The following is a 27,896-nucleotide window of genomic DNA, read 5'->3' on the forward strand; positions in this document are numbered from 1 at the left end:
CGATTGTGACGAGTGACACGAGGTGTGTATGACATGGGAATGTGTATTGAATTAAGTGTTTAATATACAGTGTTTATTTTGTACACAGCAGTCTTGGGTTGAAGACTATTTCTCCTCTGGGACATTAAAGGCAAATCCTATGATAGCACAAACAGGCTGGCATTCCAACCAGCCCTGCGGTGTGTTTACGATGTAGCCTAGTTCAGCCAGACCTAAAACGATGATTAGCATTGAATTAATCATATAGTAATCCACCCCAAACCATTTTCTAGTGTTTTTAATGTGTAAAATGACCATTGCATTGATAGGTCACAAAGTACCCAGGTGAAGTAAAATAAAAAAACTTCTATCCATGACATGATCAAAAGCAGGAATACACAAATGGGATTATCACATGACTGATTTGTACACCGCAATCTCTTGAAATATGACAAGGCAAAAAAAGGTGTGCATAAAACAAAAAAAGAATGATAATGAAGACAAGTGATTTGGCAGCACACCTTCAATTGAAGCCCACAGTCAAGACAACTATGACATACATGGCCTTGGCACTACATTTGAGGGTAGGTCGTAACTGTGGTCCTAGAGAAGGTAGGCCTTGGGTCAGTCACGTGGGTTGCAGAACTGGTTCAAAATAAGATAGTGGCGCGAAGCTCTTACAGCTCGGTAAGACAAATACATATATTGTTAATACATCGTAGCAACATGCTGCTTTCATAGCGTGGCTTCAAAAAATAACATCTTCTACGTTTAGAAGTAAGAAGTAACAAAAACCATGGAATTATGAGGGTCAAAATATGGCCATGTAGTACAAGCATAAATGAATGCGAATGATCCTTATTTGGTCACATCTTTTGAAATCTTTTGTCTGGACACACCCAGCTATTCACTGGTACTGTGACTGTATAGGCTGTTATATGTATTCAGACACACACACACATACACACACTACTATTTCAGTACTACTATTTTAGTACTGTAGTTAATAGTACTACCATTTTAGTACTGTAGTTAATAGTACTACCATTTAAGTACTGTATTAGGCATTTCATCCGCTGTAGAAATGACAATATGTTGACATTGAAAATTAGTTAGTCTATCACTGAAGAAACCTTTGGAAAATACACATAACTTGTCATTGTCTGACTGAAATAAATTATCGTCAATGGTTCGTCCAATAGAAGGTGCGATAGCTAGAAGAGCATGTCAGATAGTAGTATAGATGTAGGTCCTATTGGGCGGATCTATCTGTAGATCTTAGCCATTTCTATTTGCTAATAGCAAGTTCATCTTTCTACACCAGGGAATTGCAAGATATGGCCCTCCTCTTTTGGGGACCAATTAAATGAAAACTAGAACTTGGCAACTGACCAATGTTCTTAATAGATGCGCCTGGTTGTGTAGTCCACCACCGTAATGTTCTTAATAGATGTGCCTGGTTGTGTAGTCCAGCACCGTAATGTTCTTAATAGATGCGCCTGGTTGTGTAGTCCAGCACCGTAATGTTCTTAATAGATGCGCCTGGTTGTGTAGTCCAGCACCATGCTAGCGGCCCCCAGCAAGGCGGGCTCTTCGAGGTCGGATGTCAGGACCTGGATGCTCTGGGCGGAGGTGAGGGCTCTCTGACCTATGACCTGCTGGACAGGAGCCTGGTAGTGGGTGGCCAGCACCCCCGACAGGATGACCAGGGAGGGGTTGACCGTGTGGAGGATGTTGACGATGCCCACTCCAAGGGCCATGCCAGCTGAGGAGGAAAAGGGGAGAGGGGTTAGCTATAAAATACAGAATGGCTTTCATAGAGATGGCACAATGATTCGAACTGGGTCTAGACGATGATGTCAATGTCACATTTGGTAACATTTGATACCTTGTTGCCATGCATCATAATTCAGCTAGTAAATTAAAACGATGGTGGGAGGAAAGTGGTTTATCAAATGTATTTGACCAGGTCAGTCATTGAGGGAAAATAAATGTTGCGTTACAAAAAGTGGGATTGAATTGTAATTTCTGGTCAATGATCTATACAAAATACTCCATAATGTCAAAGTGAAAAGAAAAGTCTACACATTTTTACAAATGAATAACAATTTAAATAACTAATTGCACAAGTATTCATTCCCTTTATTTAGTCAAGTCCAATTTAGTTCAGAAGTWAAATTTGTTATATGGACTCAGTGTGACATAATAGGGCTTGACATGATTTCTGGATGACTACCTCTCTCCCCCATACATACAACATCTAAGGTCCTTCAGTCAAGTATTGAATTTCAAGCACAGATTAATCTACAGAGAGCAGGGAGCTTTTCGAAAGCCTCAAAGAAGGGCAATGATTGGTAGACGACTAACTAGCAAATCAGACATTGAATATCTCTTTAAGCAAGGTCAAGTTAATAATTATGCTGTGGGTGAGGTATTAAACCACCTAGACACATCAAAGATGCAGTAGTGCTTCTGAACTGAGCTGCAGGACAGGAAGGAAACTGCTTAGGGATGTCACCATGAGGCCATTGGTGATTTTACAACAGTTAAGAGTTCAATGGCTGTGATAGGAGTAAAACTGAACATTGTAGTGACTCCACAATAATGACGTAAATGACAAAGTGAAAAGAAACATACAGAATAAAAGTATTCCAAAACATGAATCCTGTATGCAACAAGGTACTAAAGTAATACTGAAAAAAAAAAAAAAATGCAAAGCCTTATGTTTGGGGCAAATCCAACAACACATCACTATGCAATTGCCTCCTTATTTTCAAGCATGGTGGTGGCTGCATCATGGTATGGGTATGCTTGACATCGGCAAATACTGGTGAGTTTTACAGGGTGAAAAGAAACAGGATGGAGCTAGGCGCAGCCAAAATTCCAGAGGAAAACCTGATTCAGTGTGCTTTACACCAGACACTGGAGAGGAATTCACCTTTCAGCAGGACAATGACCTACACTGGAGTTGCTTACAAAGAATACAGTAAATGCTCCTGAGTGGCCAAGTTACAATTGACTTAAAATCTGTTTGAAAGCAAGACTTAAATGGCTGTCTAGCGATGATCCCAAAAAACCTTGGCGGAGCTTGAAGAATTAAAATATATATAAAAATGGCCAAATATTGCACAATCCAGGTGTGCAAAGCTCTTAGGAAACTTACCCAAGAAGACTCACAGCTCTAATCACTGCCAAAAGTGTCCCTAACATGTATTGACTACTGGGGGTCAATACTTATCTAATCAAGGTATATTAGTGCTTTATTTTCATTCACTTTTTTTTTTATGTTTTCATTTTTCTTCCACTTTAAGAGTATTTTGTGTAGATCATTGACAACATAAAATGTAATACCACTTTGTAACAATAAAATGTGAATAAATCCAAGAGGGGTGTAGACTTTCTATGGGCAAGGTATTACTTTAACTTATGAAGGAGTAGGTCTGATTTAAGGTGATGTTCAACCAACATAAGGAGTGTGGACCCACCTGTTCTGAGGACGGCTTCAGCCTTGCGGTTGCCCAGGCGGGCTGCGTTGATGAGGTGGATGGCGCTGACGGACTCAGCCTTCTTCAGATCCACCATCCCTTCCACCTCCAGCAGTTCCTCTGGAGAACCAAACAGACACGGGCCAGGGGTCGAATCAACATCTCTTTTTCACAAGACATGTTGCTTTAAGCTTTGCATCCCCTCCCTGGTGAAAACTGACACCCAATGTGTTCAAATGAACAAGTGCCTGGTTCAATGCATTATAACCACCATGCATTGTGCCTCTTGGTTTCATGTGAAGGATTACAAAACAATCTAATTAAGAAGTGTTCTAACTAACCGTCATGGAGCCTCTTGGCTTCTTTCTGCAGGGCCATGCCTGATGCGTAGGCCTCGATGCAACCACGGCTGCCACACATGCACTCCGGCCCGTCCAAAGACACCATAATGTGGCCCAGCTCAGCCGCGCAGAACGTACTGCCGTGGATCAGCTCGTTGTGCTGGATGATGCCCCCGCCGATGCCTGTTCACAAAACAAACAGAATGGTTAGTGGTGCCACCGCCGATGTCGGTGTGGCTTCCCGATCAGCACGACTACCTTATTCGTTTGGGGTCCTTTGTTAGCAAGGTTAAGTCACCCCTATAGTGACAAATGTTGTTTGATCGCTACGCATGATGCGTAGCTATACGTATTGTGGCGTACAGCAGGTCAGCCACCAGGGGGAAACTTGTTGAGGCCTGGTGGCAGACAGTCTACATCACGAGGCGATGGCTCCCTCTGCTGGACGTGCCAGCTCTCGACGGGCTCTCCGGACAGGACTAATTGGGGCTGATTGTGGTTGGTGGGTAATCAAGGGCTGATTGCTCACCAGCTGTACAAGTCCCATAAAGTTGCCAGAAGGGCAGCACACAAGGCAAGAAAGGTGACTTCCGTATAGTTGGAGACGGTGCCCGAGCTAAAAGGAGGGAGTTCCGTTTTTGTGCCCGACAGGATACAGCAAGACCCGGAGCCCAAAAGACGGTGTCCCGGAGAGGGTCTCATGGGGGAGACCTATCCTTTTGATGTATTATTTAAATAAACACCCTTGAAACCGAGCTAATCCTACTCTGTCTGATCTGTGTAAACGTCTTGACCAAACCCCCTGGTCTGCCACAGTATCTACGCTGGCAAGAACGAACAAGCCTTATGTTGTGACTCACAGAAAAACTAACATGTGGTGTATCTTTGTTGTGCACCAGCTTGATGATGGCTAACACTAGCTAGCTAAGCAAGATTGCTAGTTATTCAGTTAATTGTTATGTTTGTTCCTTGATCAATGACAAACCGGGGCGTAGGTTTAACATTTTATAATTAGATACTTCAGCTAGCAATACAAATGGTAGAGCAACGTAGCAATCAAAACAACTTAATTTGTCACTATGGACGATGGCATTTAGCTAAGAACGGATCCTGTGCAAAGCAGGAAGAGTATTGCTCATTGGGTCGCTACACCTGTTCAGAAATTAAACATAACGGTTAAGTCCAGAGACATATATAGAGAGTGCGGTCAGATTTTAGAACGGATGCCATGTGAGTGTCTTTATTCTCTACATTTTGGAGATGTAACACGAGAGCGCCGCCGACAATTCCCTCTATGAAATGACCAGCTGTAAACATGAGAAACGGAGGGAATTTAGACGTTTTTATTGATTATCATGTGTATCCAAGTCTGTCATGTGTTGTCAACAAATTGCATATCAGCTTTCACTGGACATATTCATTAGTTTTCCCATTCCATTCAGAAATAAACAGCACGGAAGCGTCAATTATAACCTAGCAACGGCTATGGATGAGAAAGTGGTTCTCTCCGGACGTTCAGACAGAAACTGCATTGGCCCAACTCTAGATATGACTGGTTAAGTTTAAGTAATTAAAATGACCAATATTTGTATTTATTTTGTATGTATTAGTAAAAAAAAAATTCTCTATTGCTCCTCAAGCAAGCGGGGAAGCCGACAACATCACGGAAAGCCATCAGACCAATTGCTCGAATGCCCTACTCTGAAACACACTATTTTGCTCAAAACGTATTGTTTTACCCTTTAGTGTGTATACATAACTGTATTTATACTTGGGATGTCGCTGGAGGACGTCCAATGTGTTTCGGCAAAAAAGTCATAAGAGTTTACAGTCATCATCCAGGGTTTGAAATGTACAGACATGCCACATTTCCTGTCAACGTGCCAAGGACCAACCAGAACGTGGAACATGACTATAGAAAACCATACTATTGTTGTCTGACATGAAAGAAGATAGAGGCATGGAAAGAATGTCACCATGCAGGTTTGCAGACAGAAACGTTTCAAACCCCAAACAATTATGCGCTAAAAAACAGTGAAATAGATTATCCGACAAATGGCGATTCAGGATTTACCCCCTAGGACTTACCCTACAGGTACCAACCTGTTCAGGTTTACCTTCCGGGACTTACCATCTACCACAAAGCTACTACTGGTCGTTACACAATGGGCCTACTGAATTAAACTCAGGCTCTCCAGGTCCGTATCCTATAATGTTCAGCCTACGATTCTCATCTCCCCAAAATGTCAAAATGAGTGGAAACAGATATAGGAACTTGCCTACCTTGTCTGTTGCCAGCTCTGCTCCACTGATCTGGAGTCTTTGGTTTGACTACAAATCGTGGTGAACCCTGCTCGCAGCGCCATCTGTTAGGTTCTAAAGTAAATAACTCCCGGACACTAGAGAAGCTTAACCAAGTTGAATTCTTCCCAAAGGGTCGACACAGCTGTATTCAGACAAAGACATGTTTCCTCCACTACAAGTATATATACTCCACTTTAGGCACTCCTCCTTCTCTCCAATCCTTACATCTTATGGTTCCACAGGAAGAGGGTAACAGGATAATGAACCATACTTTCTTCCTTCAGGGGGTCTGACCTGACCTCAACCCCTCCTTCACCTAATCCACAGATGTCCATCCGCTTCCCCTCTAGCAATCCTGTGATCTCCTCCCGTCCACCCAACACATTCCAAAGCCATCTGTCTTTCTACAGAGAACCATTAACCTCAAATAAAAACCAGTCTTCCACTCCTTTATATACTATGCTTATGCGTATAACAATCTTCAAAGTTTACCCAGAATCCAACATATTTTTGGCATGTATATGTAACCGGTGTGAAATGGCTAGCTAGTTAGCGGGGTGTGCGCTAATAGTGTTTCAATCGGTGACGTCACTTTGCTCTGAGACCTTGAAGAAGTTGTTTCCCTTGCTTCGCAAGGGCCGCGGCTTTTGTTGAGCGATAGGTAACGATGCTTCCTGGGAGGCAGTTGTGTGCAGAGGGTTCCTGGTTCGAGGCCAGGTAGGGACGAGGAAAGGGAAAATATAGCCTATTGATAGAATAACCAGGTGTCTCAACTTTAAGCTTTAGGTTAATGACAGCTTAATTATGATTTACACATAAGCACTGCCTTAAGAGATTATATACAAGCATGTGCTTTCATCTTTGCAATCGTTTCCAATGCCTCATGCCATTAAAATATTGTCCCCGGGAAAAGTTCTCAAGTGAACCAATTAGACATCTTAATAGTATCAGTAGCAAATCTACTAATAATATGCATATCCTAGCTTCTGGGCCTAAGTAGCAGGCAGTTTACTCTGGGCACGCTTTTCATCCGGACGTGAACATACTGCCCCTTAGCCCAAAGAGGTTAATAGTATCAGTAGCATTGTCAAAACATGGTTACGGTGAGGTCTTTTCTTTTAGTCTCTCACTTTTGTAAAACTAAATGGTTTGCAAATGCCTCAACAACAATCCCTCATTCAATAGGGGTAGCCGTGGAGGACTGTTTCAGGACACAAATCCAGTTTTTCAATACCTTTTCAATCCACTCAAAAGGAAAAAGGTACTGATTGACATCTGATTGCCTCGTTTTGATTGGCCTGTTATACACTCGATCCACCCATACTGTCATTGTTTACTATCCATCTCATCTCACGCCATTATGGGTGTGGAATGAATTCTCAACCTTTACTTACCATAACCTTTTAACTTAATTTAACTTTCTTTTTTATAATGACAGTCATGTATATTTCATAGAAATACAATGAACAGAAAATGAATGACCAAAGTGAATCATTCTAATTCTATGGTGGCAATATTACCTGTTCCAGTGATGACGGTGACAAAGTTCTCCACTCCTTTACCGTGGCCAAACTTCTTCTCTGCCAGGGCGGCACAGTTGCCGTCGTTGTCGACCCAGACGGGCAGGTGGAGGGCGTCAGAGATGGGGGTGCGGATGTCGATGGAGCTCCACTCCTGGATCAGCTTGGTGGAGTGGAGGATCACACCCTCCTGTGGGTTCACTCTGCCCCCTGTCGACACACCTGAGGGGGGGGGGGATTGCAAGAGAATCAGATCCTGTCAAACTAGGGGTATTTTCCTACTAGCTACTGACCACTTCTTTATTGAGGAAAAATGTACTTACTACGACTGTGATACGTGGTTGTCTCACCTAGCTACCATAAGATGAATGCACTAAGTCTCTCTGGATAAGATTGTCTGCGAAATTACTCAAATGTAAAAAATTATTAAATAGTAAGAAAACTAGGGTCTATGCAGACTTTGAAGCGTATTTATTGTCGTTGAGCACAAATAATTGGGGCAAGAGATTGTGACGGTTTACGCATTTAAAAACATTTAACAAAGTTCAGTTATTTGACACATGCTCAAGAACAGTGAAATGGTTCAATTGCAAGCCCCACCCAACAATGTGCTTCTTGACAGATTCGCATAAGAAAATGTTGCCAAATTCAAGTGCAAATCGAAACATAAAAAGGGACATTTCATGAAGGAGAGAAAACCACATACCCACTCCCAGAATCCGGCAGTTGAGATGAACAGCATCAATGACTGCCTCCGTACACATCTTCAGTATCAGCTCCATCCTCGTCTCGTAAGTTTTGGGGTTCGCCTGGGTGTACTTCTTCACTATCTTACCCTACAATTAAAAATACGTATAAATCAGACCAATACAATAATATTTCAAATAAAATGTTCTTTAAAAATGAAATGTTATTTAATTGTTGCCCATATATAAAATAAGAAAGTATACGCCATTTAGGAGACAATTTTATCCGAAGCGACTTAGTCATCCTTGTATGCATCACTATTGGTGGCCAAAGCAGAGCTCGAACCCACAACCATACAAGTGCCTTGCTCTACCAACTGAGTCACAGAGAACCAAAGTTTTAAATTGTTGCCCACAAATATATTTCATGCATATCAATCCACTTGTTCAACACAATCAACCCATAAGTACATTTGGTACATTATTTGATAAGGAAGGCCACACAAGCAATGGACAACACAATGTGCTTGGTTGACAAGTCAGTGCTTGTCTGACGTCAGGGATTTAATCAGTAGAATGCTATAACTGACAGCAACTTTCATCTGAGCAGCAGATGCTCATGGTGGTTCTCACGTAAAGTCAAATCAAAATGGGGCCTAATCAAATAAAAATAAAAATAAAAAATGTGTGTTTAAGACGACTTCCGTTAGGCTAAAGAATGATCGGTTGACTGTTGACATTCTAATCTCCAACTTCAGAACTAATGGTTAGAAGATGACTTCTCACTGTTGACATTTGTGTTCAACTCCAACTTACTCACCGACGAAAATAAGTTTTAGACAATACACATGCCCGGGACAAATAACAAATGACATTTCTATAGCGCTTTCATCACCTGAAACCACTTCAAAAGCAAGAAATAAACAAGCAATACATCATGAGTAGCCTAGCTATAGTTAGGTCAACCAATAGAGGCCAAGTCTTTGAAAGCGGCATCCTCCAAAAGATGGAGAGGGACAGTTCATGGCTTGATAAGAGGAAGGTGGGTCAGGGTAAAAAAGGCTAGAAATGGTACAGGCCTCGGGCTTATTCCATGAGAAGTGCAACGTCACTAAATATGCGTAGGTCTAGAACAGATTGTACATCACGCCACCTTGGTATGGTACAGTTGAAGTCGGAAGTGTACATACACCTTAGCCAAATACATTTAAACTCAGTTTTTCACAATTCCTGACATTTAATCCTTGTAAAAATTCCCGGTCTTAGGTCAGTTAGGATCACCACTTTATTTTAAGAATGTGAAATGTCAGAGTAATAGTAGGAGGAATGATTGATTTCAGCTTTTATTTCTTTCATCACATCCCCAGTGGGTCAGAAGTTTACATACACTCAATTAGTATTTGGTAGCATTGTCTTTAAATTGTTTAACTTGGTCAAACGTTTCGGGGAGCCTTCTACAAGCTTCCCACAATAAGTTGGGTGAATTTTGGCCCATTCCTCCTAACAGAGCTGGAGTAACTTAGTCAGGTTTGTATGCCTCCTTGCTCGCTCACGCTTTTTCAGTTCTGCCCACAAATTTTCTATGGGATTCAGGTCAGGGCTTTGTGATGGCCACTCCAATACCTTGACTTTGTTGTCCTTAAGCCATTTTGCCACAACTTTGGAAGTATGCTTGGCGTCATTGTCCATTTGGAAGACCCATTTGCGACCAAGCTTTAACTTCCTGACTGATGTCTTGAGATGTTGCTTCAATATATCCACATAATTTTCCTGCCTCATGATGCCATCTATTTTGTGAAGTGCACCAGTTCCTCCTGCAGCAAAGCACCCCCACAACATAATGCTGCCACCCCCGTGCTTCACGGTTGGGATGGTGTTCTTCGGCTTGCAAGCCTCCCCCTTTTTCCTCCAAACATAACGATGGCCATTATGGCCAAACAGTTCTGTTTTTGTTTCATCAGACCAGAGGACATTTCTCAAAAAAGTACGATCTTTGTCCCCATGTACAGTTCAAACCGTAGTCTGGCTTTTTTATGGCGGTTTTGGAGCAGTGGCTTCTTCTTTGCTGAGCGACCATTCAGGTTATGTCGATATCGGACTCGTTTTACTGTGGATATAGATACTTTTGTACCCGTTTCCTCAGAATCCTCACAAGGTCCTTTGCTGTTGTTCTGAGAAAGTACGTTAATCTCTAGGAGACAGAACGCGTCTCCTTCCTGAGCGGTATGACGGCTGCGTGGTCCCATGGTGTTTATACTTGCGTACTATTGTTTGTACAGATGAATGTGGTTCTTCAGGCATTTGGAAATAGCTCTCAAGGAAGAACCAGACTTGTGGAGGTCTACAATTTTTTTCTGAGGTCTTGGCTGATTTATTTTTGATTTCCCATGATGTCAAGCAAAGAGGCACTGAGTTTGAAGGTAGGCCTTGAAATACATCCACAGGTACACCTCCAATTGACTCAAATTATGTCAATTAGCCTATCAGAAGCTTCTAAAGCCATGACATCATTTTCTGGAATTTTCCAAGCTGTTTAAAAGGCACAGTCAACTTAGTGTATGTAATCTTCTGACCCACTGGAATTGTGATACAGTGAAATAATCTGTAAACAATTGTTGGAAAAATGACCAAAACTATAGTTTGTTAACAAGAAATTTGTGGAGTGGTTGAAAAATGAGTTTTAATGACTCCAACCTAAGTGTATGTAAACTTCAGACTTCAACTGTCCATCATCTTTTTATCTGCAACTTTTCTAGTTCCATCTTTGGTGGTTATGGGTATTCATCACAAACCTGAACTAGTTGGGTGTAGTGGGATGATGAACCCACATGGATGTTTAGACAGAAATCTGAGAAGCACACGGCAGTGAGAGAATAGATGGATAGTGAAATGTACTGTATGTTTATTTTGCTGATGTATGACCAGGAAGAGGATTTATGCTTTTAACCAATCCCGACTAATAATGGTAAGATAATTAAGAATAATAAATCTAACATGCAGTGTACCCCCCCCCCCGACCGCACCACTACCACCGTACCCTCATGCTGACGATGGCCACACGGAGGTTGGTCCCCCCCAGGTCGACAGCTAGGGCGCTCTGAGTCTCCAGGATGTGGTCGATGTCCTGGGAGATGTCCCACTCCTTGACGGGGGGGAAGCAGAAGGTCTTCTGCAGCGGCTCATCAAGGTCGATGGTCTGCAGGAACTTCAGGATGCGAGGCACTGCGTTCCCGTCGCCGTAGATCTTCGAGCTGAGGGGGGATCCCACAGGATGAAAAGGGGAATTTTAGTGAGATTTCAGTTCTATGAAAAATTGCAACTTTGATGGTTACTATAAAAATTGAGGATTTTAGCTTTTAGACCAAATCTCAGTTATAAGAAACACCGAAAGAGCCAATGCTGCCGCTTATTGGCTGACAGTCGTGGTATATCAGAGTGTGCCTGTCTGGCAGTGTTTAATAGGGAATGATGTTACAAAACAGGTTGTGGGGGGGACACTATGCTTACGAATTGGTTTAAGAATATTGACAAGTTCCAGTTGGGATACAAGTGCACTCTGATCATCTCAATTCTCATTTTGGCCAAATAAGTGGCAGACTCAAGTGATTGACACTATCAAACACATCAGCAAGTGGCCACTCCATAAAAGGGCTTAGGGCCCAGGGTTATTTCAACATAACATTGGCGACATGTTCTCTTACGTAAACAAGTCTGGAGGTGCTGAGTAATGGGCAGGCCCGTCTCACTGTCTGGAGGGTCTGGCTGCTACGATTGGATAGAGCGCAATCAGCACTGCTGTTTCTCTTCTGTTAGTGGGCACTGGGCAAGATCGCAATCCATCCCCAAGTATGTCGTGACAAACTCAGTTTTGGACGAGACTGACTTTGACCAAAATGATCCTATTTTACACTTTGTAATCAATTTTGACTCGTATCGATGCCACATAGGCCGTTTAAAACCAAATACATTGGTTCTAAGGGCCAGTTGACCTTTAAGTTCAGTTCAGAGTTTCTGTAATACACACTTTCCAGTGTTCTATTTGTGACACTCAAGGTGCAGGATGATGGTCACTAGACTTGATACTGAATGTTATGGATTATTGTCATATCTGTTGATGGTGATTGACGCCAGACTGGATGTACAAGGACACTGATTATTCACTGTTGTATTGTACTGATGATGTTCTGTGACTACAAGACTCTCGGGCTTGTATTTCCACAACATTTGGTGCTTTCTGATTAGGATATAAAAGGACCTGTCTCCAAGAGGCTGGTGTTTCCACAACATTTGGTGCTTTCTGATTAGGATATAAAGGACCTGTCTCCAAGAGGCTGGTGTTTCCACAACATTTGGTGCTTTCTGATTAGGATATAAAGGACCTGTCTCCAAGAGGCTGGTGTTTCCACAACATTTGGTGCTTTCTGATTAGGATATAAAGGACCTGTCTCCAAGAGGCTGGTGTTTCCACAACATTTGGTGCTTTCTGATTAGGATATAAAAGGACCTGTCTCCAAGAGGCTGGTCTTTCCAGAACATTTGGTGCTTTCTGATTAGGATATAAAAGGACCTGTCTCCAAGAGGCCAGTTAGACATTTTCTCTGCTTCTGCGCTGGGTGGTGTCTCCCTGTTGGAACTTGTTATAACCCTGTAATAACCCCTTTTCTAGAGGTTATGTAATGATGCTTACCAGGGGTATCTCTTCCCAAACTGCAGCTCCAGGGCATGGTAGATCTTATTCTGAGTGTCTGCGTCTCGGACATGGAGGACGTTTTCACCTGGGAATAGAAAATACAGCTCAACATCCTATAAGAATTCGTAATGGGACGACTGGAAGAATGACAACAAAGCAATCGCCAAACACTCATACTGTACTGGCAAAGCCTTCAATTAAGAACTATACCAGGAAATATATAATGAAAAAGTAACACTGGTAACCACAAGTAGGCCCCCTAGTCTGCTCCAAATGGAGGCCACGCTTGCCTCCATAATGGCACACCATTTCTCCATTTAGTGCACTACTTTTGACCAGGGCCCATATTCAAGCACTATATAGGGAATAGGGTGCCATTTTGGACAAACCCCATGATTCTAGACCACCTGGTAAATGGTCATTGACTTCAATAGACCCACCTACCAGTCTCTCTCCCAGTCTGCCTGGACCCCAGGTTGATGACGGGGGTCCCGAAGGCCCCCGCCTCTCTGACGCCACAGCTGCTGTTGCCGATCATGGCCCCAGCGTGACACACCAGCTGGATGAACTGCTCGAAGGGCACGTGCTTCACCGCCCGGAAGTTAGGGTGCTGCTCGACGCCCTTTTTCCTCATCACGCGCACCATCTCCTTACTTCCTGTTGGGGTCATCAAGGAGACGGGACAGGGGTTACAAGACGGAACGGAGAAGACTGTGGGATGTCTAATTTCACCGACTCCTACACAGTCTACAGTTGGAGATTCAACTCTAGCCATGTCATGTTTTGCGGTAGTGTTTTGTTGGATTTTAAGTACTAGTCACTTGGTATCTAATCCTTTCTGGGGAAGTTCTATGCCCTTCAAACCAGTCCTAGCCCTAATCATGAGACAGACTGAAGGATTGCAGCTGAACTAGATAAGCAGATACCTTCAACAGAGCAGCCTTCTCACACTATTGACCAAGGGAGGGCTGACACTGTAGCTCCAGCTCCACGATGTGTGTGTGTGTGTGTGTGTGTGTGTGTGTGTGTGTGTGTGTGGTTGCGCAATATGACGGGGCAAAGAGGAGAGAAATAAGGAAAGGGCGATGAAAAAAAAAACAAACAGAGAATCACCACTGACCTGCGTCTATGTTGGGGAAGAGGACGAGTGTTTTCTTGTTGAAGGTGATGAGGGCGTCCAACATCAGCTCGTAGATCTTGACGGAGTTCTTGATGTCGGTGGTGACCGGGTGCTGCAGGGCCACGATGTAGTCGTGCTCCTTCACATTGTCTCCTGTGAATGTCATTTAGAACATTCTAGTACTTTCTGAACAAGGGGAAGTCAACAGTCTACCGCTACCACTGTTCTTTCTGCCCCGTAGGGACTAGCTAAAAGCACCATAAATCTGTGAACTGATTTAACAACATTCTTATAACACATTTTCCACGCCGAAGGTACTAGCTACTGTACCAGATCACTGTACTATATAGTGGTATATATACCAATCCTACTGTCCTAAAAGTTGTAATAAAAATGGTGGCCCTTTCAACCCGCTTGGCCTGCAGCCTTGTCAATCACCCTTTTACTCAAGCCTCCACCTCATTCCAACCAATCAGGTCACTTGGACGCACTCCAGGGCACCACCTACTCACGCTCCAAGTTAGGGTACGTTACCTGTATCTCGAGAAGACAAGTTGTTGGGATGCTGACTGACTTTTCAAATGCCGTTTCTGAAGTGTTGTGCGTCATTTGACGAGTGCGTGTTTGAAATGCTAGTGGGTTCACGTTGGGTGTAACGTCAGCCAGTGTTCGTTATAACTGTATGACAAAGACACAGCGACCTTGTCACCTTGGCGATGTAAAGGCAGGCCATGACCTACAACCTAAAACAAAAACGCGATCACTGTCCTCAGTCCAGGTAACTGTAGCGGACTAGGCCATCAAGGTCAGTACTATGTCCGACCAAGAGATCTCTGCATATTCAAATAGGAGTTCAAAGCTGGTGCTGTGCAGAAACTGTAGCTGTTTTAGTTTGGTGGCATGACACTGACAGCAGAGGTTGTTATTCCCTGCCTGACCAGGAAAAACTCTGGGCCCTGGAACCTGGCTATTAGTCTGGTATACTGCATTGAACTGCGTTCCCCGCTGAAAAAGTTGGAACGCCACTGATTTAGGGGTGAAGGATAGGTACTACTACACGTACCGAGCCAGTTCCTGATGATGTCCATGTAGTCGTCACGGTGATGGGCGGCCAGCAGCTTGTCGTAGGAGGGGCAGCCGGCCAACAGGATGCGAGTGTGGTCCTCACACATGGCGATGAGGTGCTGTTCGGCGGTGCGGGTGCAGCAGGCGTGGTAGTGGGCCAGCTTGGAGATGGCGTGGCGGATGGAGTCGTCGATGGTGCCACTCACCTGGGATGGGAAAGGAGGAATCAGGGTAAAAGTCTGTTTATTGTCTCTGTGGCGGTTCGTTGAGTGTCTGAAGCACTGCTATTGCCCTTAGGGAACAAATCGTTGTTTTTATTGAACCAAGACCATCATTATCTCTGTTATGTTGCCTTCTTTGGTTTCCAGTACTTTTGTGTATTTTTGGTAGCCTCGTTATTTTTTTATGGTAATAACTCAGTAATTACAGAGTTAAAATGGCAATTACAGAGTAAATAGTAAGTAAAATACACAAAACGACAGTTCAAAAACGTCCTATATCAAATACCAGGTAACTACAAGTGGAGGGAGGCAACCAATAATTTAATCTAGTTATATTCACCTCCCAACACAGATATACCCTACTTTGATACATGACATCACTTCCTCCATCCCCTCACCTCTCCTCCCTCCAGGTGCAGGATGCGAATGTTCATCAGGGCGGCAGCCGTTGCCAGGGCGAGGGCATCGAAGCGGTCGCCGTGGACGACCAGAATGTCGGGGCGAAGGCGGTGGAGAACATCTGGCAGCTTAACCAGCGCCAGACCCACTGACTCCACCATGGCTGCCTCGTCCTCCCCACGCACGATGGTGTGCAGCTTGGAGCCGATGTCAAAGTCATCCTGCTCGATCATCCGGAACGTGTTGCTAAAGGAGGACAGGTGGTCAAACCAATAATTTCATTCATGAAAGAATACATTTTAGACAAATTAAAAACACATAAAGTTGATTCAACTAAGTGAAATGAAGAATAAACACAAAATATCGTCACAGATAAAAACACAAATTCAGACTTATTTCCATTGTGGTCCTCATTTAGGACAGGAGTTTTTCCTGGTCAGGTTAAGCAATCAGAAAAAACTTGACATGATTACTCAATTAACACTTTTTCCTCAGAGTGCAAATAAACAATGACTGTCATTGTAAAAACATTGGCAAATAGTTGTGATTTCAGTGGATCGGGAAAAACTAGTTCCAGCACCACCACCTTCAGCTCAAACTCACCCATAATCATCAATGAGATGGGATCCCAGCACCACCACCTCGAGCTCAAACTCATCCATAATCATCAATGAGATGGGATCCCAGCACCAACCACCTCTTAGCTCAAACTCATCCATAATCATCAATGAGATGGGATCCCAGCACCACCACCTCTAGCTCCATCACCCATAATCATCAATGAGATGGGATCCCAGCACCACCACCTCGAGCTCAAACTCATCCATAATCATCAATGAGATGGGATCCCAGCACCACCACCTCTAGCTCAAACTCACCATAATCATCAATGAGATGGGATCCCAGCACCACCACCTCTAGCTCAAACTCACCCATAATCATCAATGAGATGGGATCCCAGCACCACCACCTCTAGCTCAAACTCACCATAATCATCAATGAGATGGGATCCCAGCACCACCACCTCGAGCTCAACTCACCCATAATCATCAATGAGATGGGATCCCAGCACCACCACCTCTAGCTCAAACTCATCCATAATCATCATAGAATGGGATCCCCAGCACCACCACCTCTAGCTCAAACTCACCCATAATCATCAATGAGATGGGATCCCAGCACCACCACCTCTAGCTCAAACTCATCCGGGTTGGCCTTGATGCCAAACATGATGGGCGCCAGCTTGGAGTAGTCCGCCCGGTTACACGTCGCCACGCACACCCGCAGCTTCCTCGTGGCTTTGTTCTCCTCCATCTTGTCAGTCTTCTCTCTCATCCTCTGCATTCTCAGATAGTACAGTTCCTGGTGAGCAGAGAAAAAGCGATGGTGTTCAGAGTTGAGATGCTGGAATGTCAGTCAAAAGAAGCTGTGCTGAAAACAATGAGGTCTGATGCTCCTCGTCCTGTTGTGGCATGGTGGATATATGTTAAAGCTAGAATCTGCAGTTGCTACATCCATTTTTGGACTTAGCAATTAATGATACCCATTGATTCTTGAAGAACATAACTTATAAAATGCCTCATGAGCTAAGTTCAACTGTTGTACCTCATCAGAACCCCAGAATATAAGCTTGTTTTACTCTGTTTGTAAACGGTATAAATCGATGGTCAGTCATTGAATCCATAGCTCCATCTATGAATCTGAGAATGGCTACATTTCGCCAGGCCCATCCTTCAGCTTTTTACCACAACGGCGGTGAACGCTTTGTTTTAACTAAAGATTTTAGGTTTAAGGTTGAGCAATAACTGACAATCTTCATTGGCTCTTCTGAGGGGTATACTACAAAGCAAGCTAGATGTTCCTCAGGTTTTTATAAAGCTAGTCAGCTTCACTTTCCAGCTCAGGTTATATATGTATTATGGCTATTGATCGTGCACCCGCAGCTTACTCGAGCCTGCTCGAGCTGGGCTTGTAACTGCGTGTTCATTGCGCACGTGGCTAGTCGAACTCTGAACTCTTCATTGAAACATCAATCCATGGGTGAGTCAGTGCCACATTTTCATTTGTGCTGAAATCCAAATGAAAGAAAAGGTTATTTTGCAAATTCAGCAGGATATGGTGTGAAATAGGCTCTTTGAAGTGTTCTTTTATTACGTACAGTTAATGCCATCTTTGGTATGCACAAGCATAGCATTGATAAAAAATAAATGTATTAAGTCATACAAAAGTTTCAAATGCATTCTGTCATTACTAAATGTGTAATGTGATAGCTACTTTAACATGACTATTTAACACTTAAAAAACATTTGATTAATAAAATATTTAAATGAACACCCGCCAAACACGGGTAGATTTTGGCATTGTCGGGTAAGAATGTCTAATTCAACAGCACGTGGTCACACTAACCTACAGTGTGAGAATTGTATAATAACAGTCAAGTATGGGCACAAGTGCGAGTTGTGATTTATAGATAAATAAATGCTGCAGTAGCTGTTCTCAAAGAATTTCTGCCATTTTGTTTCATATATGGTAATCCACAAAGAAATCTAAATCTAACGTTATAGGAGGGGGGGGGGGGAGCGCTCAAGATGGCGGCATTAGAGGTCATAGAATTTCTAGCTGAAGAACAATTTAGGGTTCACTCAAAGTTTATAATTTTAGGCTGCACTTGTAATAAAAAAAATAGAACCATACAGTGTAGCTATTTTGAATAATTACTCAAGCCATTTAAATATTTTTGGGCCGATTTCAAACGAACAAGCTAGCTAGCTATTGAAAAGTTTCAGCATGTTTAGCTAACATCTTCATAGCTAGCAGCATGGAGTCAGGACAAACTGTTGCTGTTGCCGAGATAAAGGATGTTGAGACTTCCAATGAAAAAAAAGAGGTATTGCTGAAACTCATTCATATGCTTGTAGTGTAGAAAAGGGGGGTGAATGGGATTCATGCCCGAATACCCCAACCAAGGAGCAGCTTCCAAAGAAGCTGAGAAGCGAACCATCACTGGTTCAGCTACAGGACAACATCGTCCGCATCCTCACGGCTAAAATCAACGAGAGTGCAGATGACATCATGGACATGGGTGAAAAAGAACTCAGCATCCTTAACCTGAAGAAAGAAAGTAAATACTCTAAAGCAACATTGAAAACTCACAGAAATGGAGTCAAAGGTTAACGAGACTGACCGGTACAGTCGGAGAAGGAATCTTCGAATTTACGGAATCGCAGAAAGATCTGACAAGAACATTGAAGCAAATGTGACGGACATTTGCTGGGCAATAGTCCCAGAGGCCGGGCTGAGTGTTGTTGCAGGTTCCCTGGATGTGGTGCACCGCCTGCGTAGGCTGAGAGATGAGTAGAACAACCAGCCACCACGACCAGTGATCATGAGATTCATCTCCAGGACAGCGAGGGATCAGACATGGAAAAGTGCAAAGAAAAATTACTATTTCAAGAACAACAACCTGAGGTTCAAAATGGACAGCATTTGATAAAGAAGCTTGGAATCGTCTGTGGCCGAGGATTGAGAGAGCAAGGAAGGAGGGGAAAAGTACATACTTCGCAGGAGCGAAGGCTTGTCAAATGGCAGGGAAATTCACACTGACAACTAGCTTCTTAACGGCTACTGGATTTATCAAGTGAGTGGTGCAGGAGTTATTTTATTTGCAACTGGTAAAACGTTTCATTTTGTGAGGAAAGAGCATTCTTTGTTTTTCATGGCAGAGAAATTCGCACTGACACTTAATGTTAGCTTGATGGCTATTTGTTATACCAATGATGGCGCAAATGTCAGATTTAACTTACAATTGGTTTAAAAAATATATATAAAAAAAAAAGTTTTCACCTGCATGGTGCAAAGGACTGTTTTATTTGTAACTGGCAAGAACGTTTAATTTTGTGAGAACCCGTTACATGTGAAAACTCCCGAGTGGCGCAGCGGTCTAAGGCACTGCATCTCAGTGCTAGATGCGTCACTACAGGCCCTGGTTCGATTCCAGGCTGTATCACAACCGGACGTGATTGGGAGTCCCATAGGGCGGCGCACAATTAGCCCAGCATTCTAACGGCTTTCTTCCATAGGTGAAGGAGAGGACCAAAGTGCAGCGCGGCTAGTGTTCAACATGTTTAATAAAAGAACAAGTGAAACACTAACAAAAACACAACATACAAAATAACAAAATGTGCAAAAAACCGAGACAGACCTATCTGGTGCAGACAACCACAGAGACAGGAAACATACACCCACCAAATCCCAACACAAAACAACGCTCCTACAGTGGGGAGAACAAGTATTTGATACACTGCCGATTTTGCAGGTTTTCCTACTTACAAAGCATGTAGAGGTCTGTAATTTTTATCATAGGTACACTTCAACTATGAGAGACGGAATCTAAAACAAAAATCCAGAAAATCACATTGTATGATTTTTAAGTAATTAATTTGCATTTTATTGCATGACATAAGTATTTGATACATCAGAAAAGCAGAACTTAATATTTGGTACAGAAACCTTTGTTTGCAATTACAGAGATCATACGCTTCCTGTAGTTCTTGACTAGGTTTGCACACACTGCAGCAGGGATTTTGGCCCACTCCTCCCTACAGATCTTCTCCAGATCCTTCAGGTTTCGGGGCTGTCGCTGGGCATACGGACTTTCAGCTCTCCTCCAAAGATTTTCTATTGGGTTCAGGTCTGGAGACTGGCTAGGCCACTCCAGGACCTTGAGATGCTTCTTACGGAGCCACTCCTTAGTTGCCATGGCTGTGTGCTTCGTGTCGTTGTCATGCTGGAAGACCAGCCACGACCCATCTTCAATGCTCTTACTGAGGGAAGGAGGTTGTTGGCCAAGATCTCGCGATACATGGCCCCATCCATCCTCCCCTCAATACGGTGCAGTCGTCCTGTCCCCTTTGCAGAAAAGCATCCCCAAAGAATGATGTTTCACCTCCATGCTTCACGGTTGGGATGGTGTTCTTGGGGTTGTACTCATACTTCTTCTTCCTCCAAACACGGCGAGTGGAGTTAGACCAAAAAGCTCTATTTTTGTCTCATCAGAACCACATGACCTTCTCCATTCCTCCTCTGGATCATCCAGATGGTCATTGGCAAACTTCAGACGGGCCTGGACATGCACTGGCTTAAGCAGGGGGACCTTGCGTGCGCTGCAGGATTTTAATCCATGACGGCGTAGTGTGTTACTAATGGTTTTCTTTGAGACTGTGGTCCCAGCTCTCTTCAGCAGTTGACAGGTCCTGCCGTGTAGTTCTGGGCTGATCCCTCACCTTCCTCATGATCATTGATGCCCCACGAGGTGAAATCTTGCATGGAGCCCAGACCGAGGGTGATTGACGCGTCATCTTGAACTTCTTCCATTTTCTAATAATTGCGCCAACAGTTGTTTCCTTCTCACCAAGCTGCTTGCCTATTGTCCTGTAGCCCATCCCAGCCTTGTGCAGGTCTACAATTTTATCCCTGATGTCCTTACACAGCTCTCTGGTCTTGGCCATGTGAGAGAGGTTGGAATCTGTTTGGTTGATGTGTGGACAGGTGTCTTTTATACAGTAACGAGTTCAAACAGGTGCAGTTAATACAGGTAATGAGTGGAGAACAGGAGGGCTTCTTAAAGAAAAACTAACAGGTCTGTGAGAGCCGGAATCTTACTGGTTGGTAGGTGATCAATTACTAGTATGTCATGCAATAAAATGCAAATTAATTATTTAAAAATCATACAATGTGATTTTCGTTTTAGATTCCGTCTCTCACYGTTGAAGTGTACCTATGATAAAAATGACAGACCTCTACATGCRTTGTAAGTAGGAAAACCTGCAAAATCGGCAGTGTATCAAATACTTGTTCTCCTCACTGTATATATGATTCTCAATCAGGGACAACGATTACCATCTGCCTCTGATTGAGAACCATATTAGGCTGGACATAGAAACAGACAAACTAGACACACAACATAGAATTCCCACCCAGCTCACGTCCTGACCAACACTAAACAAGCAAAACACATAATAACTCTGGTCAGGACGTTACAAGCATCATCTAGGTTAGGGTTTGCCGAGGTAGGCGGTCATTGTAAATAACTTGCCTAGTTAAATAAAAAGGTGAAAAACTAATAAAAATTATTCTTCATATAGTGATAGTAAATATATATATATTTTTTTGTCTTTATTTTTGTATTGTAAAAGGTAATTGCCGACTTATTTAATTCAAGAAACTCATGCCTGTTCCACAGATACGGTGTTTTGGAAGTGGGGTAATGATATTTGGCTTTCATTTAGTACCAGTCAGTGTCACTCTTCTAAAAATCTACTTTAAGGATCATACACTGAGGAAGCAGACAACGCAGGGACATGGATTATGCCATTGGTAGATGTCAACCACATTCAATTCATTGTGGTGAATACTTGTGCTACCAATTACAAGTCGAGTATCTATTTTATTTAGAGACATTGAGAGGACAATAAGTAAAATTGTCAACATTTCCCTTGGCCAAAGTAATATGAGGGTGGAGATTTTAATACAGCATGACATGATCATCGAGATAGATGGCCTCCTAAGAATAGCAACTCTGATTGCGAGATAAGGAATTGTGTTTAAGGTTAAGTGTTTGAGATATTTGGAGACCTAAGAACCCATATAAGAAGATGTTTACATGGAGTACTAAAGACTTATCTATATAGTCCCGTATTGATGTCTGATATCTGGAGATAAAGCTGACAAGGTTGATACGGTCTCAATTGAACCATCGACTTCAATAGACCATAAAGGGATTTCATAACGATACATACGCATGGTTTGTCAGCAAAAAAAAGTGAAAAGGTTACTGGAAACTGAATAAGACTTTACTAGAGAGTATTTAAGAAGGAAGTAGCAGGAATTATTGATAAATATTGGAACTGTGCATGTGTTATGAATACATTTGGAAGTTACTGGGAACTGATGAAATTCGATAAGGCTTTTGGCCAGTTCAATGGGGAACGAAATTGCGCGTGCCAAGAGAGAAAAATAATAAGATCATAAAAGGAAATAATGGATTATACAAACAAAAAAAATATGATCTAACTAAATCAGGAATTACTGGAGCTATCATCACTGCAAATGCAGTTAGACTGTTCCTTTGTGTAATTATGGCAAAAAAATATTTGGGCTGGTAAATTATATATTTTTAAACGAGTGGCTGGTAGATTATTTTTATTTAATTTTTTATCTACCTGCCACAGTGACTGGTATACAACGAGTTAGTTTTAGGCCCGTCTTCCTCAAATGAAAGGGATGATGACAATCTATGCGAGAGGGAGGGAATCTGATTTCATTGGTCCTCAACTTGCAGCAGACACACTTCATTCAGGATAAATGGAGTTAGCCTGCCTCGGAGCAGCTTTATTCTGAAGGATTCGTTGCCAAAGAAATGTACCTGGCTAAAAAGGTGAGACGTTTGTGAGTTGCCCTCAGAGTTGACCAAAGTTTCCTCACTAACTCCTCAAACCAGATTCATAGTATAGGGCTATGGTCTGCTGTGTCAATTAACTATGCCTGGTGATCTGTTGTTGTTCAACCTACAAGGCTACTTCTATCAACAACTCTGATCGGGACTACTACTATCTAGAGGGGAATGTCACGAAGCAGGATCAATAAGTTAGCCAGCTAGCTAACTTAAATGTTCAGAAATAACTTCACATTATTTAGGAATATATGCTTGAAATTGGTACGGACTGATTCGATTGTTATCCAAGTTAGCAGGATCACCAAGTTAGCCAGCTTTGTAGTATATTCCTCTGATCCGACTACAACAACTCTGACCTGGGGCTGTTTTCACAAAGCGTCTAGGAGTAGGAGTCCTGATCTCGGATCAGAACCCCCCCCTGTACATTCATCATAATCTAAAAAAGCCACTAACTATGAATATGGACCCTGGGCTACTCTCATCTACACTACAACAGTAACACCTCGTATTGTATCTCCATGCAGGACAATACTCACATGGTTTCTCCTGTTATGCAGGCACTGTTGCATGAAAACAGACCCCCTCCCCCAAAAAGTGGTAAAAAAACAAAATCGCAAAACTAATTAATAAACAAATACTAGCCTTATATAGTCCTGTCCTCATGGACAGACACCCGTTCTGATATGGAAGGGCACAGTCTGACAATTATCTCCACAATCATTGGCTGCAACTTATGACAACCAATCACAGCTATGATGTTGAAGGTGCACAGTGACGGGTCCGGAAAAGTCATAGGTCAGAGTTTAGTGCCCCCGCTGCCATTGCATGTAATAAAGGGTTAGAGAGAGGTGGGGTCATAGGGATTTGCAATAGACATTTAGCGAACCAACCACAATGATTTGTCATTCTCAACCATTGGTGGAAAAAGCACCCAATTGTCATGCTTGAGTAAAAGTAAAGATACTCGAGTCATTTTCTATGAAGGTAAAAGTCACCCAGTAAAATTCTACTTAAGTTAAAGTCAAAGTACTTGGTTTAAAATATACTTAAGTATCAAAAGTAAATGTAATTGCTAAAATATACTTAATTATCAAAAGTTAAAAGTATAAATAATTTCAAAATTCCTTATATTAAGCAAACCAGACGGCACCATTTTCTTGGTTTGTTGTTTTTATTTACGGATAGCCACGGTCACACCAACATTCAGACATCATTTACAAATGAAGCATGTATGTTTACTGAGTCCGCCAGATCAGAGGCAGTAGGGGTGACCAGGGATGTTCTCTTGAAATGTATGTGAAGTGGACCATTTTCCTGTCCTGCTCAGCATTCAAAATGTAACGAGTACTTTTGGGTGTCGAGGAAAATATTTTCTTAAGGAATGTAGTGAAATAAAAGTAGTTAAAAATATAAATAGTAATACTAGTCTGAATACACTGTATATAAATATGCTTCTGTGTGTTTTGTTTGTAAGCTCAAAATGGACAGTGACATCCAATGGGCCTTTGAAAAAAAAATACTTTCTCAGGTATAAAAATAGATTAACAAGGAAGTAAAGCTTTGAGAAAATGTACTTCAGATGTCTAGTACTTTTCTCCCGGGTGCCCTGTCATGGCTGCCTGCTTTGACGCCTGTCATGTCTCTGCTTGTCTTTGTCAATAAAACATTTCATACTCTGTAAGCCGTCCTGATTACAGAATGTTTCTGAACGTATTATGAATCTACTTCAGTGGTATCTCAATTAAGAAAAGTATTGATATAGCCTACTCTAGCCTATGCTGTGTATTCAAGATTGGTCAAACGCTAAAATCAAATTCAACAGAAGACCAAACAATTATTTTTTTTTAAAGTCAGAACTGATAACACATCAAGATTGTTCCTAGGTGAATATTTACACAGTATAGGCTAACCCCTGAAATGATCAACAAAACAAAGGAGATGATCTTGGACTTCAGGAAACAGCAGAGGGAGCACCCCCTATCCACATCGACGGGGCAGCAGTGGAGAAGGTGGAAAGTTTTTAAGTTCCTGGGCGTACACATCACGGACAAACTGAAATTGTCCACCCACACAGACAGTGTGGTGAAGGAGGCGCAACAGCGCCTCTTCAACCTCAGGAGGCTGAAGAAATTTGTCTAGGCACCTAAAACTTTTACAGACGCACCATTGAGATCATCCTGTCGGGCTGCATCACCGCCTGGTATGGCAACTGCACCGCCCACAACCACAGGGCTCTCCAGAGGGTGGTGCGGTCTGCACAACACATCACCGGGGGCAAACTACCTGCCCTCCAGGACACCTACAGCACCCGATGTCACAGGAAGGCCAAAAAGATCAAGGACAACAACCACCCGAGCCACTGCCTGTTCATTCCGATACCATCCAGAAGGCGAGGTCAGTACTGGTGCATCAAAGCTGGGACCGAGAGACTGAAAAATAGCTTCCATCTCCAGGCCATCAGACTGTTAAACAGCCATCACTAGCACATTAGAGGCTGCTGCCTACATACAGACTTGAAATCATTGGCCACTTTAATAAATGGATCACTAGTCACTTCAATAATGCCACTTTAATAATGTTTACATATCTTGCATTACTCATCTCATATGTATATACACTGTATATTATACCATCTATTGCATGCTGCTCGGTCATGGCTCATCCATATATTTATATGTACATATTCTTATTCCATTCCTTTACTTTGATGCATGTGTATTAGGTAGTTGTGGAATTGTTAGATTCCTTGTTAGATATTGCTGCACTGTCGGAACTAGAAGCACAAGCATTTCGCTACTCGCAATAACATCGGCTAACCATGTGTATGTGACCAATAAAATTTGATTCGATTTGTATTGTTACAAACGAATCACCCCTTCAACAGAACTAAGACTAGAGAACATTGAGAGGTCTTCCACTAGCTGAAAAGTAATAATTAACTAGCAGCAGAGCGGCAGTGTACAAACGCAGCTCTACCAACGCCCAGGCAAACAGACTCCTAAAACAACTGCTGCCAAAAGAACAAGACTGTAAAAGTTAGTGAACTACAGGCTAATATTGACAGACGCGTCAAACAAATAACCCAGCCTGGACCTTCCTGGAGGTGGTTTACCACCAGACTGTGCCAGACTTGGTCCTGAAGTAATCAACTTCGGAGCAGATGATAATAAATCAAATGTAAACTGAGATTTAAGTTCGGTTTCCACAGACCCACGATTAAGCCTTCTCCACTGGAAATTATTTTTTTAAATCTAGGACAGGCTAAAAACCAAGGCTGCTCACCACAGTACAGTTTTGAGGCTTCTCATAAAAGCTTTCGATGACACCCTGTTAAACAAAATAACTAATGTAGTACAGGATTAAGACAGTGGGCCTACATTCAGGCATCGTCACAGCATCCAAGACGACCACAAATACTTGAAACACCTAGCTGACCTTTCCCCAATAAACCTGGGATATCAAGGTATAGCCGGTGAACCGCTCTGACCATCATAAAAAGATATAGCTAGTGACCCAAATGTTGTGACATTCTTAACATAAGGAGTCAAAGTTTGGCCTCATCAATGTATTAGCCTACAGCCGAACATTGTAGTATGTAATCTTGGAAACAAACACATTTTATTCAATGACATGTGGAGTGATGAAAGACACGGTGTCCCAGTTGAACATGTCGCATTCACATATTCTCAAAGCCATTTAAGAAGTATTAAAAATGATTCGGCTACACAAACAACCAGAAGAGAAACCGTCGCATTTTTCAATGAACAAACATCGGCCAACTACCCACACAGTCGTACAAGAGGCATGAGAAAATCCCATTCAACTGCAACATGAAATTAAATCTTTATCCTTTGGTTTGTTGAATAACAACAATAGAGGAAAAAAATGGTCAGTCCAGGCATTTATAACAGATAGTCCATGCATTCATCACAACAATCCATCCACTCCTCGGTCTCTCATCAGCCCCTCCCTTCTCTGCATCCCTCTCCCTCTGTCACACACACACACACACACACACACACACACTACATTTCTTCACGGACACATATCCGGCCTAGTCTACAGGCTGTCTCACTGAAAAGCTAACATACTAGCCAGGCATTTTCCTCCCTGCACTGGGTCAGTTCTTAGGCTGCGCTTACATAGGCAGCCCAATTCTGATCGTCTTTTCACAAATTGGTCTAATGACCAAACAGATCAGCTTTGAAAAAAAGAGCTGATGCGATTGGTCATAAGAAACAAATATATCGTCAGAATGGGTCTGCCTGTCTAAAACGCAGCCTTCCGAGCCAGAATCCCCCCTCCCTCTGACACACACTGCCCTTGTTTCCAATGAAGTGTCACAAGACCAGGGCTGCTTCCTAGCGATGAGGGGAGCAGCAGCAGGCAAGGAGGGAAAAAATAGAATAAAAGCCACCTTGACTCACATGAGGGTTTCTGGCTATAGGCCCTGGACGCATGGTCAGCCCACTCCGTGATCCACTCCTCTCCCTCTCTCCATCCTTCTCTCCCCCTTTATTTAGTCTCTTCCCTTCCCTTCGGATCATTTGAAAGGCTCACTGTAAAAAGGATAGTCTTCCTCCTAGCCCGACAAAGCAGCAGCAGCCTGTCGAGAGAGAGTAGAGGGGAGGAG

The 27,896-nt window shown here is 42.7% G+C and overlaps 1 protein-coding gene across 4 annotated transcripts; it reads right to left on the bottom strand.

Moving 5' to 3' along the window:
• Window positions 1-262: 262 nt before the first annotated feature.
• On the bottom strand, window positions 263-27,896 carry LOC111971595 (bifunctional UDP-N-acetylglucosamine 2-epimerase/N-acetylmannosamine kinase). Of its 4 annotated transcripts, XM_023998440.3 has the most exons (13): window positions 27,691-27,896; window positions 16,961-17,172; window positions 15,810-16,056; window positions 15,189-15,396; window positions 14,126-14,278; window positions 13,450-13,662; window positions 13,003-13,090; window positions 11,353-11,566; window positions 8,336-8,465; window positions 7,630-7,851; window positions 3,806-3,988; window positions 3,465-3,584; window positions 263-1,744 (listed from the first exon to the last, which is right to left on the bottom strand). In XM_023998440.3, exons 1-13 carry the CDS (start codon window positions 27,808-27,810, stop codon window positions 1,509-1,511), a joined length of 2,346 nt encoding a protein of 781 aa, XP_023854208.1. In that variant the 5' UTR covers window positions 27,811-27,896; the 3' UTR covers window positions 263-1,508. The 4 variants fall into 4 exon arrangements, with proteins under 4 accessions (XP_023854208.1, XP_024003195.1, XP_070302415.1 ...); XM_024147427.2 differs by lacking the exons at window positions 16,961-17,172; window positions 27,691-27,896 and adding an exon at window positions 16,851-16,871; XM_070446314.1 differs by lacking the exons at window positions 16,961-17,172; window positions 27,691-27,896 and adding an exon at window positions 16,743-16,803.

This window comes from Salvelinus sp. IW2-2015, linkage group LG13 (assembly GCF_002910315.2).
Source record: "Salvelinus sp. IW2-2015 linkage group LG13, ASM291031v2, whole genome shotgun sequence".
In the NCBI taxonomy this organism is placed as follows: domain Eukaryota; kingdom Metazoa; phylum Chordata; class Actinopteri; order Salmoniformes; family Salmonidae; genus Salvelinus; species Salvelinus sp. IW2-2015.

Excerpts from the sequence above, each read along its gene's own strand:
- LOC111971595 (XM_023998440.3), bottom strand. The coding sequence starts at position 27,810 with ATGATCCGAAGGGAAGGGAAGAGACTAAATAAAGGGGGAGAGAAGGAT. Across the intron at positions 7,852-8,335 it reads CTGCCGGATTCTGGGAGTGG|GTGTGTCGACAGGGGGCAGA; the intron begins GTATGTGGTTTT and ends CCCCCCCCTCAG. Across the intron at positions 3,585-3,805 it reads AGCCAAGAGGCTCCATGACG|AGGAACTGCTGGAGGTGGAA; the intron begins GTTAGTTAGAAC and ends TTGGTTCTCCAG.